At 40.9% G+C, this 14,961-nt stretch overlaps 1 protein-coding gene across 3 annotated transcripts in view; it reads right to left on the reverse strand.

Annotated features, from left to right (window-relative positions):
- Positions 1-3,376: 3,376 nt before the first annotated feature.
- NEK10 (NIMA related kinase 10) overlaps positions 3,377-14,961 on the reverse strand; it is a 266,495-nt gene continuing 254,910 nt past the window's right edge. For all 3 annotated transcript variants that reach the window (XM_040432102.1, XM_040432101.1, XM_040432100.1), the window contains 4 exons: positions 9,068-9,167; positions 7,343-7,395; positions 7,201-7,256; positions 3,377-3,743 (listed from right to left, as the gene is read on the reverse strand). In XM_040432102.1, coding sequence (XP_040288036.1) covers positions 3,692-3,743; positions 7,201-7,256; positions 7,343-7,395; positions 9,068-9,167 — 261 coding nt within the window. In that variant the 3' untranslated portion in view covers positions 3,377-3,691. The remainder of the gene's footprint in view (positions 3,744-7,200; positions 7,257-7,342; positions 7,396-9,067; positions 9,168-14,961) is intronic.

The following is a 14,961-nucleotide window of genomic DNA, read 5'->3' on the forward strand; positions in this document are numbered from 1 at the left end:
TGCAATCTAAGTGTCATATGATCTGTCATTACATATACACACCTTTTTTGAAAGGCCCCAGAGGCTGCAAGACCTAAGCAAGAGGCATCACTAACCAAAACACTGCCATGAAGACCAAGGAACTCTCCAAACAAGTAAGGGACAATGTTTTTGAGAAGTACAAGTCAGGGTTAGGTTATAAAAAAATATCCAAATCTTTGATGATCCCCAGGAGCACCATCAAATCTATCATAACCAAATGGAAAGAACATGGCACAACAGCAAACCTGCCAAGAGACGGCCGCCGACCAAAACCCACGGACCGGGCAAGAAGGGCATTAATCAGAAAGGCAGCACAGAGACCTAAGGTAACCCTGGAGGAGCTGCAGAGTTCCACAGCAGAGACTGGATCTGTACATAGGACGAAAATAAGCCGTACGCTCCATAGAGTTGGGCTTTATGGCAGAGTGGCCAGAAGAAAGCCATTACTTTCAGTTAAAAACAAAAAGGCACGTTGTGAGTTTGCGAAAAGGCATGTGGGAGACTCCCAAAATGTATGGAGGAAGATGCTCTGGTCTGATGAGACTAAAATTTAACTTTTCGGCCAAAGAAAACGCCATGTCTGGCGCAAACCCAACACATCACATCACCCAAAGAACACAATCTCCACAGTGAAACATGGTGGTGGCAGCACCATGCTGTGGGAATATTTTTCAGCAGCCGGGACTGGGAAAATAGTCAGAGTTGAGGAAAAGAAGGATGTTGCTAAATACAGGGATATTCTTGAGCAAAACCTGTACCCCTCTGTGCATGATTTGAGGCTAGGACGGAGGTTCACCTTCCAGCGGGACAATGACCCCAAAAACGTTGCTAAAGCAACACTTGAGTGGATTAAGAGGAAACATGTAAATGTGTTGGAATGGCCTAGTCACAACCCAGATCTCGAACCAATAGAAAATCTGTGGCTAGGCTTAAAGATTGCTGTTCACAAGCGCAAACCTTCCAACTTGAAGGAGCTGGAGCAGTTTTGCAAGGAGGAATGGGCAAAAAATCCATTGGAAAGATGTGACAAACTCATAGAGACTTATCCAAAGTGACTTGGAGCTGTGATTGCCGCAAAAGGTGGCTCTACAAAGTATTGACTTTAGGGCGGTGAAGAGTTATGCACATTGACTTTTTCTGTTATTTTGTCCTTTTTGTTGTTTGCTTCACAATAAAAAAAAAACACAAACATCTTCAAAGTTGTGGACATGTTCTGTAAATTAAATTAAATGTTGCAAATCCTCAAACAATCCATGTTAATTCCAGGTTGTAAGGCAACAAAATATCAAAAAAGTCAAGGGGGGTGAATACTTTTACAAGTCACTGTATGTAGGTACATGCCTTCATCTTTTCTTATTTTTTGAGTTAAAGAAGTTGAGTAAGCAAGACAGCTCATTTCTATATGTCCAATTAGGGTATAAGGACATCATATACTTGCTGTATTACCTAGTACAGAGCAGCTGCAAACAGCAGCTTTTTCTGGCAGACTAAATACAAGTATAGTCCTAAAATGGCAGTACAGATAAGGAACAAGAGTAGAATCTGTGGTTGGCACTGTGTTAGAGCATAGACAAAGAAACAGATGCTAACTACGTATAAGTACATTTGTTAAATATAAAAATAAATAATTAAGAAGTAGATAACCGTAGTGAAGTGTGCTATTGTGAATTCAGAATACTGTATATGATGATGATTATGATTATTATTATTATTATTAATCATGTGAAACTTTTAAAAAGTACCTGTGGTTATATTTTTTTATAAATCTGCAGAACATGTGAACACATTAAATCTTACAACAGAGCTTATAAGATGAAGTATTATCTTAACCATTAACCATTAGTTCTCCTTTACCTACCTACAATATCCCCCAAAATGTTCAGAAACCCCCATAGTCAATCGTAAAACATTACTAATAAAAGTGTGCCAGAATGCACATCCAGTGTACTGAATTTATATTTAAAGTATTTTAGACACTTTTTTAATGTCCTCCAAAGTGTCTAACAATGCACTAAATTTATCATTAAGCATGAGACACTGTGATAAATTGAGTAAAGTGACTAAAGAGGGGCCATCACATTTAGAACAATTAGGGTAAACTGAAAAGTAAATTCAAAGCAAAACAAGCATATGATTATTTAAAATAACCAAGATTTTTTATTTTATTTAAAGGATAATTAGCTGTACAATAATTTCATGTTTAACTTTCAGATGAATTTTTGGAATAAGCTGTGTGTCCACATGATAGCATTGTTCCTGGCCATTACATGTCTTAAATCTAGCATTTATCAAGTTTTTACCTTCTGCAGGCTTTATATCTAATTATTAGTTTTCCCTGAATTTGCTCCAGAGGGGGCAGAGACTAGCTGCTTTGATGTCTCAAATACACATCACACAAAAACAAAATCACTATCTCTTATACACACAGACGCAACATGGAGTACATTATACAGAACTGCTAACCAGAGTAGCTGTGAATCCAGCACTGGGGTGAAATAGCAGAACACCTACTAGAAGAAGCATTAGCAGCTGTATGTATCTCTTTTTCTCTGCTGCTGCTTCCTCTTCCTCCCACTCCATAGACTTCCATGGGCTACCTGATGATCTGTCTTCATCTCTGCCTTCTGTGTACACATTTAAGCAATGAAGTGATAGTTGAGTGGTCATTGCAGGAGGATGAGGGGATGTGAGGAATCTGATTAGTAGAGAAAGAAGCATTTTTTTCTAAAAAGGAATATTACAAAGCTTCTTATCATTATTTATACTATTAATATATGGGGGTGGGGGATCTGAAACAATGGTTGCACTTTATAAGAAGTAAAATCATGAGAAGTTTTCTGGAAGAGTAGTCAAGTATGCACATGTTGCCACTCCCTATAACTCCATAGAAAGTACAGATACAGCTGAATTGAATTGAATAATTGGGTCTCAGTAGACTAAGGCATATACTGTATAATCTATATAAAGTATAAAAATATAAATAAGAACTCCCCCCCTCTACACTGGGGAAGATTTATCAAATGTGGTGCAAAAGAAAACAGTCAAGATCATCAATCAGAGTGATCCTTTCATTCCAAAGGAACTCTGAACAATAAAATTAGAAATCTGATTGTTTGCTATGGGCAACTAAACCAGTTTTTCTCTGCACCACTTTTGATAAATCTACCCCACTGTATATGTATCTAATCAGTTTGAAACAATCTCTCAAAATACAGCACACCAGATCTTTCATCCATTCACTAATTGTAAGTTGCCATCAGTTGGTGTCTGTCACACAGCACATAACATAAAGCATGAATAAAAACATCAAATATTCCAATCAAAATAATGGATTTTTATTTGCATCTTCCCCTTGTTTGGATAACATCAATCTGCAGTAAAGCTATTTTATACATTATCACACCAGGCAAAGCCTAATATACAGGAAATCTTTACAATTAGATATAAAAGATATAGTATTTAATTTATAGAGCATTTCATTATGCAAAGCATCTCAAAACAAGCGCAGCTCGTCTGATAATACAGTCACTTAAAGTCTTCAGAAGTTTTCCCATGGGAATCATGCAGTCCACGTTATCTTCTTCCATATATGTTAAGCAGCTTTAGGTTAACCAACTATTTTAGTTGGGAGAGAACACAGTAACATTGAGTCTTGCAAAGGTGAAAGCCATCATCGTTTTATTGTTAAAAGGTTCTTGACTCCCACTGGGAATGAGTAGTATCTACAAAAAGACAGATATGATAACAACAAAATATAATTAAGTGTCTTTGTAAACAGGATAAGCCACGCGCTCAATAGTCAGGCTCCTCTCAAATGGCAGAACGAAGTTTGCAATGACCTCTGTCAGATGTAAGCCATCTATTTTGGCTGATTGATTGATAATAGAGAAAGCTATACGTTACTAAATGTAGCCACTGTCAACTTTACTTCCATGACACAAGTTGTGATCTCTCTAGCAGGTTGTGGAACCTTTAGTTTAATAAAAGTGAGGAAAACGTATTCTTTGCCATAACTTTCTGTTGATAAAATTAAAAGAAAGAGTAGACGACTATATTTTATTTTACTGTTATTTTAATTGTTTGCTTAAAGGGAATCTGTCACCAGTTTTATGGTGTCCTAACTACCTGAGACAACATAAACAAGTGACAGATCCCCTGAGCACAATGCTGGGTCACTTTCCTTAAAGGATAACTGTCGTATTTTTATTTTATTTGCTAGTTTATTAGAGCTAGGCATGTATACCTGAGTTAGTCTGTCAATGATTGCCAAAAGATCTGTAATTACCTTATAATAACAGCTTTCATTAATGTCTACTGTCCCTTTACACTGCTCCCTTAAAAGACCTGTGCTATGGCTCATCTGTCTCCGGCTAGGAAGACAGAGGGGCGGTCCTTCACACTGCACGCCTGCATTAGGCTTCAGAGTGAGGAGGCGTGTCTCTCAGTAAACCAATCTAATTGGCTGGCAGGAAGCTGCTAGCTACAGCAAGTTTGTATGTGACCTGAGGGAATGCAGTTTTGGCCTCAGAGAACTGGCCAGAGGAGCCATCTTGAGAAGATCCTCATAATGTAGGATTCAAAACAGCCGTAACTAAGGGGAAAATTCAGGGAAAACAGTGGTAAGTGAAGAAACTAAAGATGGCTTTATGCATAATGCTGCAGCAGCAGTAACATATGCTAAAATATTTTTTTTTAATGAAAAAATGACAGTTATCCTTTAATTAATTAAGTATTACTTAATTATGGTATGAGGAAGATGTGATGCCCACAATACTCAAGCAGTGCCGGTTTTTCTTCTCCTACTCTGATGTACTCATCGGGACAGTGGATCCTCCCTGTTACCCCGCTTCTAGTTCGGCTGCAGCCTGAGACTATACACTACACGCCTGGTCAGCGTTGTGGCTGAATTGCACAATGCCCTAAGATGAGCGCTTTTTTTGGCTCCCTCACCCCCCCTTTCATGTGGTCACAGTTTTGCACTATGGTGGCGCCGTACAGTTTTTTTCTTGAATTAGAATACACTTTCTTTGAATGACCAAGACATTTTGTCAAAATCTCGTATTGAACAGTTCCAGTGCATAATGATGAGTCCTGAATATTCATGGTGGGGATTTTTATACATACATTTTGGTCATGTGTTTTTTACTCTTTTTATTTCCTATAGAGAAGTCTATAGAAAATGCTTGAGAAAAAACACCATACCTAGATCGACAGTGAGTAATAATACAACCAAATAAAACCCTCTGTAGTGTATTTATTACTTTGCTAGTTCCTTAAGCTGACATCGGTCAAAGCGAGTATTTTTTTAAATGGGGAAAAAATTACAAAAAAACACAGCAAAAAAGCAGGAGGAGGAGATATGCAAAACTGGCTAAAATAAAAACTAGTACAGCTCTAACCCTTTCACTACCGGAGTTTTTTTTTTTTGTTTTTGCGTTTTCATTTTTCTTCCCTATCTTCCTTGAGCCATAACTTTTTTATATTTCCATTCACATAGCTGTATGAGGGCTTATTTTTTGCGGGACAAGTTGTACTTTCTAATAAAAAAAACTATTTGATAGATATGCAAATTAACCTGAGATGAGTCCAGCGTGAAGGAGCCCAGCACCGCCCCGCATCCTCCGAATCTCCTCCTTGCTCCCCAACGTCACAAAGCTAGAGCGCCGTAATCTCACGATGCGCGAGCTAGCGCATGCGCAGTTCGTTCCATGAGGCTGATGCCAGCACAGGGAAGGAACACTATGCTGACACTGCATATGCTCTAGCTTGCGCATCGCAAGATTACGGCTCTCTAGCTTTGTGACGTCGGGGAGCAAGGAGGATATTCGGAGGATGCAGGGCGGTGCTGGGCTCCTTCACGCTGGACTCATCTCAGGTTAATTTGCATATCTATAAAATCAGGTTTTTTTACACAATAAAAACACAGAGCGCTATGGGGACTGGACATTGCGGACATGCTAGCGGCGATCTAGCAGTCCATGTCCTCAGCTCTATTGCAAAATTCCAGGTGACAGGTTCCCTTTAATAATCGAGGGAGTAATACGCCATAGTAGAGTGTGGTGATGTGTACAGTAAAAGTCCTAGAAGGGGTGTATATCTCACCGAAGTTCCTCAACTGGGTGAGATAAGTAAAACCCAGGAAGATGGCGCTGGCTTCAGCAAACATAGTTGCTGAAGCTATTTTGTTTGTTAAGTACAAGGGCTGGATTTTATTTGGACTGGGAAGGTAGGTTTGGTAGTGGGACCTTCCCAGTCCACCTCCATTCCAGGGCATGTCTTTCCCCTAACCGGAGGTCATCGCAGGTGAGGCCTGCTGTAATCAAGGAGGAATAAAACCAACCCTCTGTGTGTCAGTCTGAAAAGAGAAAACTTGGAAACAGAGGCCTACAGAGGCTCTGTGTGGTCTCAGCCAGGAGGGCTGAGGGGCCACGAGGCTTTGTAAAGCCTGAACTTTGGGGGGCCCAGCGACACCTACAGAAAGAGGGTCGCACGGTCAGAGAAGGGGGGACTTCTGGACCATCCACCTTAAAGGTGCTGGAGTGGTCACAGCCTGGAGGCTGCTGGACCATAGATGGCTGAGGAAGCCTGATCTCTGCCCGTATGGACTTGTGTTTTGGTGAGCAGACCTGCTAAGGTTTGGAGCCTGAGACCCTGTGCTTAGAGGTGAGTCAGGGAAAACTACTGGGTTTTAGTTAGAGCCCAGACGGGCAGGTGTTTATTTTGATGCTAATGTTTGTGCGGGTGCTGAAGTGCCAAAATAAAGCACCAGTTTGGACATAAAACACTGTTGTCTGCGAAGAAGCCTGTGACTGCTACCCCCTGAGAGAGAGCGATCCCTTACAAGAGGGACAATTCTTGCACATCAATATGAAACAAGGTCATCACATGTCCATGACTTAACTGCCTCTCTACCTGGGTTCATCAGTAATGTAAAAAAAAAATTATGTGCACAAAGAAGACAAATCATAGTTACTGAATGAGCAACACAGCTGGTGGTTGCAAGCTACTTATGGCTTCTGGAAGTGAAGAACACATTTGGCTTTTCTAAGATATAACTCTCAGCATTGATTTTCCACCATCATAACTCTATTTTGGTATTACAAGATAGGGAAATGGAGGCAAGATGTGTATATATTACTTTTCAAAAACAAAAAAGTTTATTTATATTGTATTTCCTACCTGTTTGAAGTTAAATTATAGTAGCCACTGTCTTCTAAAATCTCTTCAATCATTGTCTATACGATAAGCAAAACACGACTTTAGTATTCATCTGTGTGACATGGCATCATAAGCTCAATAACCATATTATATATTACCATACCTGCAATTGCTCATAGGTTATTCCACCATCAAATTCAAAGCTGCCAGTATTTCCTATTAATGATGAAAATAAACATGTATATACAATGTATCACTGATTTTAATTGTATAATATCTGCGAACGTCAAATATTGAGTATAAGGGTGTTTTCACAAGCAGCAGTTTTCTGCAACTGATAATCAGTTCCATTCATTTGAAAGAGGTTGTTTTGACAGAAAGCACATAGATTTTTTCAAAGCTTATCCAGGTAAATGGAACAAATTTTCAGTCGCAGAAATTTTCTGCAACAAATTCTGCCATTTGTAAACACACCCTTATGAAGCGTGTGAAGGCACCTTAAAAGGGATTTTCCAAGATCAAGGTGGATTTTTGAAAAACCTTTTAGGATGCAGGACATCAGAAGTCAGAAAATATAGTTTTGAAAAAGACTTCTTCTAGTGAAGGTGAATTTGCTTTGTTTTATTTTTTTTATTTCTAACCTTTTGTGGCCTATTAAAAAAAAATACCTTTATGCTCCATTCACACGTCCGTAATAATGGGTCCAAATCCGTTCCGCAAATTTCCCAACGGGTGCGGACTCGTTCATTTTCTATGGGGCAGGAATGGATGCGGACAGCGCACAGTGTGCTGTCCGCATCCGCATTTCCGGAGCACGCTGACGATCTTCCGGTCCGCGTCTCCGGAAAAAAATAGAACATGTCCTATTCTTGTCCTCAATTGCGGACAAGAATAGGCAGTTCTATGGAGGTACCAGCCGGGTGTATTGCGGATCCGCAATTTGCAGATCTACGGACGTGTGTATAGACCCGGACGTGTGTATAGACCCTTAATGTGATGTCTTTGCCAGGAGTACCAGTGATAAAACAAGGAGTGAGCCACATGCTGAAAACAGGCTTTCTGAAGACTGTAAAAGGGTTTTAGGTTGTATACAAATGATAACAAAGATTCAATATAAATATATTTAACAAATATTAAAAACATAGATATAAACATATTTCACCACAATGATAAATAAAAAAATAAAACAAGTGGTACTAAAACAACCCATGTTCACAATTACTGAAATATTCTTTCAAACCTCCTTGAAACCTTGCCAGACTAAATTGTATTCAAATACAAACAAGGCAAGAAGCAGATACATCCAGCTGTCAAATTTCTACCTCTAATAGAAGATGCATTTAGCTAGGTTATTTGGCCTTGTAGTGGAACACAAATAGGCTGTGAAGACAAGAACAGCAGATCAAAGCGGTAGTGATTGTGTGCATGTACACAGACCTCCCCGCCAGAACATTCTTTGAAAACCACTGCTTTATGCCATCATTTATGATTTCCATTTTTATTGTGCCTTTCTTATATAGCAGGCACTTTGATCTGCACTCAGCTTTGATTATGACAAATCTGCAAATAAAATTTTATAGGAGCAGTAATAGCTTTCTATCAAATATTTTATCCACGTTTGGTCTTTAAATGATAGCTTAGTTTTTTTTCATGATATTATGGGTCCCTAGTCCCTGATTATACCTGTGTATGTATTCTCTGGTCTAAGTGGCTATTTCCGTTCAGATGAGAGGTAAGAACATTTACCTGAATTGATAACCCTGTGGGTAATTTAATAACCATAACTCAATCATCAAGGGGCCAGGAACCTTATATTGGTTCAATTTACTTGAGATGATGGTAAGTAAAGTTCAAGATGTTATTTTATGGGTTTTTCTTTTATGCAAACCTGTCTTGTCATCAGAGATCAGTGACTTTCCATACGACTGTAGCAATCCATGGCAGTCATCAGCAAAGAATTCTATAATCTCAGGAGACCCCTGTAAAACCTAAAAGACATAACATTAATACTGTAGTTACACAGTTGATAAAGCTCGAAAAAAACACTGGTTCATCTAGTCCTACCATGGGTACCCACAGAAAGACAAACCCCCATGAAGTGGATGCCAATTGTGAGATACTAGTAGAAAAATGTCATCTTGACTCTAAATACAGCAGTCAGAAAAAATCCCTAGTTCAACATCTCATATTCAGAAATCTAATACCCATAACTTGTTATACTATTGCTTTCAAGAAAGGCATCCAGACCCTTCTTGAACTTGTTCAATAAATCAATCATAACATCTTATGGCAGAGAGTTCCACAGTCTCACTGCTCTTGAGAGTAAAGAACCTAGTCTACGATGATGGTGAAACCTTTTTATATTTACAAACCTAGTTGTAAAAAGATTACGAGAAACATCTCTCTACTGTGCTTTTATATAATTGTAAATTGTAGAATTGTTCATATTCTGTAAACCTTGAAACAAACTAATATGAATTCTCTACTTCACACAAACAAAGAAATAAAAGATCACATATTAAAAGGCCACATATTGGCGGTAACGAAGTTACCAGGAATATGATGGTAAACTGGAGGTAAAGTAAAGGCACAGGGGGAAGAAGAGGGCACAATTCAAATGGGAGTGGTGGGCCCACTTTCGATAGGTACAACACATTGGGCTCCTTTATACTAATTTGCATATGGATCAAAAGGTGTTTTTTTGGGGGCAATAAACGACAAGAACAGCACATTACGCATGTTTGGGATTGGGTGTATGTGAACTACAGTGTACCAGGAACAGTTTAAAACATACAAAAGTGGGGGCAGACACCCTTTAAGAAGGTTTCCTTTGACTGCATCTCTCCACCCACCAGGCAAATGATGTGATTGTAGGTGAAAGCAAGCTAGAAAATTGTGAGTACCTAACCAAGTAGGCTGGCTTTTTTTTATTTGTTAATAGGGTTTTGTTGGAAAAGGCCAGAGTTGGTGGATATTGCTTCCCAGATCTGATTTCTGGTCCCATCTCGACATGTAGGAAATGCCTTGAGATGCCTGATTAGCCAATCACTTGCTGAGGTGGATCACCACTGCAGCCAATGATTCTATGAGCAGGCATCATAAGAAATTGGAGAAGGGAAGAATCAGTTAGGGTAAGTGATGATTTTTTTCAATCCCACATTGAGGCATTTGCCTATAGGTTTTACCCTTGCCTTAAAGCTATAAGTCAAGGCATACTCTCCCTGCTATTCATGCACGTTCTCAATGATAACAGTAAATCCTTCTACAACGTAAATCAATTAAAACGGTCTTCTAGAAGGAGAAAATATTTAAATCAATAGAGCTGAACTAGAATGTGCAACTGCACACACCATGATTCAGTGACAAATTGACAGATTAGTCTTGAAAATGTGTTTCTGAGGGTCTTACAGCTTTAATATGGAACTGAAATAGTATAAAAAGTATAAATAGTATCAAAATAAAAAGGCAAATGAGGTACGATATGTAAGCATTTAATTTTCAGAAGTGTCACATGTTAATTATACATAACTAACTTATTTTTGAAGAAATATACAGTGTATATATATATATATATACGGAAAATCTTTTTCTCAATTATCAAACTTAGCTTCTATTTTCAAAAAAATATATTAAGAGTGACTACTTTGGACAGTGAAAGCACGCTATCATTAATAATGAAGGTGGTGCTGACTTTGCTAATGGAGAGACTAATGGTGTCAAATTGATTGAGCATCTTCCTTATAGGAACACCGGATGACATTAATTATGGAAGCTGAATATTTAGCATTATATGGCTCTGAGGATGCTGATGGCACTATTGGAATAGTATTACAGGGTCACAAGCTTTATAGCTGATATTACTCTTGTTGTGAAGTTTCTATTTTGTTAGAAATATTCCAAGTTGGACAAAATTCTTAAAGGGAGTTTGTCATCAGTAACCTCCCTCTTCAACTGTTTGCATGGACACATACCGGTAGGTGTAGTTCACCTGATTAATCCTTTCACTACCGAGCCAATTTTCATCTTAAATCCCATGCCGATTTTTGCAAATCTGACATGTGTCACTTTATGTGCTAATAACTTTGGAACTTTTTTACTTATCCAAGCTATTCTGAGATTGTTCTCTCTCGATATATTTCACCTTTACTTATAAAATAATAAAAAATTTGGAAAAATTCAAGGTAACAAGACAACGATGCCTAAGTTTTATAATGGAGCACTGGTTGAGGGTTAAAATGGACCTTTAGATATTATAATGATGGACATAAACTGAACTTACAATAATAATGTGGTAGAGATGATATTGTCAGAAAGATGTGACATTTGTAGTGAAAGCGCATCACGGGGCAAGGAGCATGCGCAAAAGGGATTTGAGCTGCTTCCCCCGATCGCTTTCAGTAGCGCTTGTCAGATATTTCCAGTGCAGGTGCATTGATATTAGAGGGACTCCGTGATGGTTATACACTTGCGTCCGGCACGCCTGCGCAGGATTAGTGGAGGAACGCCAGGACAAGCGCGCTCGCTACAGGAGCGCAGATGGGATCCGGACACGGATGTAGGACTTATGCCCACCAGGTTTCTTAATACAGTAAGCACGCTTTATGAATACTAATAAGATTTATTACATTGACACAAAGATTTGTTTGGATGGGATATTGGAATGTTATGTCTGCACCAATTAATAATGGAGGATGGGCTTTGTGATTTACATGTCTAATTAGATCATGTGATTTGTATGGTAGGGTATAAATATTTTGCCTCATTCACTTTGTATATTGCTTTAAAAAGACCACATTAGTCGAAACGTCGCTTTTTTTTGGTGATTAAATTTTGGAATAATGAAGACTTGTGAGTGCCGCGGTCTCCTTTGAAATTTGCTGTTGCTGGGGGTTCTTCGAACTGGCACCCAACACTGCGGGCACCACCACAGTAAGGCTGTTTTTTGATGTGCTGCTACGCTCCCCCTTTTTTCCCCTCTACTTTTAAGACAGATAGTAATTCCTCATAAAATAGTTATCAATCAACATTCCCCATATGTCTGCTTTATGTTGGCACAATTTTGTAAATGTCATTATATTTTTTTTAGGACGTTAGAAGGCTTCGAATTTTAGAAGCAATTTTTCGAATTTTCTAAAACCATTTTTTTAAGCACTGTGGGGATTCGCTCTGGTAGTTAGGATAAGCGGGCGCAGTACAGAGGCAAAATACAAGTTCGTAATTCAAACTTCAGTGTTTATTCACACATGGTGCCAAAAACAAAATGTCACTTTTGCAGTGTTCGTGTTACTTCACACCCAATGGCAAGTTAATATAACAAAAAGTCACCTTGGTGGCAGTTCTGCCTTAGAAAGTCCAAATACAGGCTTTAGGCGGCCTGTTCCCCTAACATACGGGTCTCAGCTCTCCAGCCCAGCATAGGCCTCAGATCCGAGCACACAGACATGGCTTCTGAGCCCAGCTGCCCATTTAAGGACAGCCAGGTGCTGCCAAAATCCGGACCGGCACTTAAAATCTGGTCCGGTATTTGACCTCACCTGGCTGTAAATAAGCCCAGCAGCACATGCTAGGAGGAAAATACTTGTTTTCCCAGACCAAACCTCTCACTGTGTTGCATACACCCCCTTTGTTCAACCCTTAGGGGGTGAACACACGCCAGACAGTGTACCCAGGACAGGGCATCCCCGTTTCCCTGTAACCGGCCTGCCCTGTGTTCCATCGAAAACTTAAAGTTTTGTAGGGAGAGAAACCATCGAGTGACCCGGGCATTTCTGTCCTGGGCCTGGCTCATCCACTTGAGAGGGGAGTGGTCAGTCACCAGGCGGAATTTTCTCCCCAATAAATAATAGCAGACAGATTCTAGTGCCCACTTGATAGCCAGCCACTCTCTCTCCACTCTACTATACCGGGTCTTGGCTGGGGTAAGCTTACGGCTGAGGAAGACAACGGGATGCTCCTCCTCATTGACTTCCTGAGACAGTACAGCACCGAGGCCTACTTCGGAGGCATCGGTCTGTACAATAAACTCCCTTTTTAAGTCGGGCGTCACCAAAATCAGGGACGCGCACAGGGCCGACTTCTAAGCAGAGAAAGTCTCTTCCGCCTGATCATCCCAGCGAACCATCATTGACTTGTGTCCCTTCAAGAGTCCCGTCAATGGCGCGGCCACCGTAGCAAAGTGGGGGACAAACCTCATGTAATAGCCCACCATTCCCAGGAATGACTACTTGCCTAGTGGTGACAGGTCGGGGCCAATTTCGTATTGCCTCTATTTTGTTCACTTGGGGTTTGATGACTCCGCACCCAATGACATACCCCAGGTACTTAGTCTCCTCTAACCCTATTGCACATTTTTTTGGCTTAGCGGTTAGTCCCGCCTTCCGAAGGGAGTCCACTACATCCTGCACTTTGGGTAGGTGACTTTCCCAGTCGGTACTGTGGATGACAATATCGTCCAGGTAAGGGCTCTTCCACACTCTCGTTGTTGGGTTCCGGCATAGAGTTCCGTCGTCAGGGCTCTATGCCGGAAGAATCCTGATCAGGATTATCCCAATGCATTCTGAATGGAGAGAAATCCGTTCAGGATGCATCAGGATGCCTTCAGTTCCGTAACGGAACGTTTTTTTGGCCGGAGAAAAATACTGCAGCATGCTGCGCTTTTTGCTCCGGCCAAAAATCCTGAACACTTGCCGCAAGGCCGGATCTGGAATTAATGCCCATTGAAAGGCATTAATCCGGATCCGGCCTTAAGCTAAACGTCGTTTCGGCGCATTACCGGATCCGACGTTTAGCTTTTTCTGAATGGTTACCATGGCTTCCAGGACGCTAAAGTCCTGGTTGCCATGGTAAAGTGTAGTGGGGAGCGGGGGAGCAGTATACTTACCATCTTTGCAGCTCCCGGGGCGCTTCAGAGTGACGTCAGGGCGCCCCACGCGCATGGATGACGTGTCGCATGGATCACCTCATCCATGCGCATGGGGCGCTCTGACGTCATTCTGGAGCGCCCCGGGAGCCGCAAGGACTGTAAGTATACTGCTCCCCCGCTCCCCACTACTACTATGGCAGCCAGGACTTTAATAGCGTCCTGGGTGCCATAGTAACACTGAACGCATTTTGAAGATGGATCCATCTTCAAATGCTTTCAGTTCACTTGCGTTGTTACGGATCCGGCGGGCACCTCCGGCAAATGGAGTGCACGACGGATCCGGACAACGCAAGTGTGAAAGAGCCCTAAGCCGAAGCGTACCAACCATGTGGACGCAGCACAATGTCCATAAGCCATTGAAAAATGGCGGGGGCACAATGCAGACCAAAGGGTAGCACCTTGTACTGATACAGCCCCTCAGGTGTAATGAAGGCAGTTTTGTCTTTGGCAGCCTCCGTTAAGGGCATCTGCCAGTACTCTTTCGTGAGGTCCAAAACAGAAAAATACTGGGCTTGTCCTACCCTCTCGATAAGCTTATCCACCCGGGGCATGGGATACGCATTGAATTTGGAAATCTCGTTCAGTTTACGAAAATCGTTACAGAACCGTAACGTCTCGTCTGGCTTGGGTATTAAGACTATAGGACTGGCCCATTCACTTTTAAACTCCTCAATGACATCTAGTTGCAGCATCAACTGCACTTCCTCCGAGATGGCTTGTCGCTGAACCTTCGGTACCCGCTACGGTTTTAACCGGACTTTGGTCTGAGGTTCCGTGACATTGTCATGCTGGATTGTGGCAATGCGTCCGGGGAGGTCAGAGAACTCATCCGTGTTCCGACTTACGAACTCCCTGGCCTC

The sequence above is a fragment of the Bufo bufo genome, chromosome 5 (assembly GCF_905171765.1).
Source record: "Bufo bufo chromosome 5, aBufBuf1.1, whole genome shotgun sequence".
Lineage (NCBI taxonomy): Eukaryota > Metazoa > Chordata > Amphibia > Anura > Bufonidae > Bufo > Bufo bufo.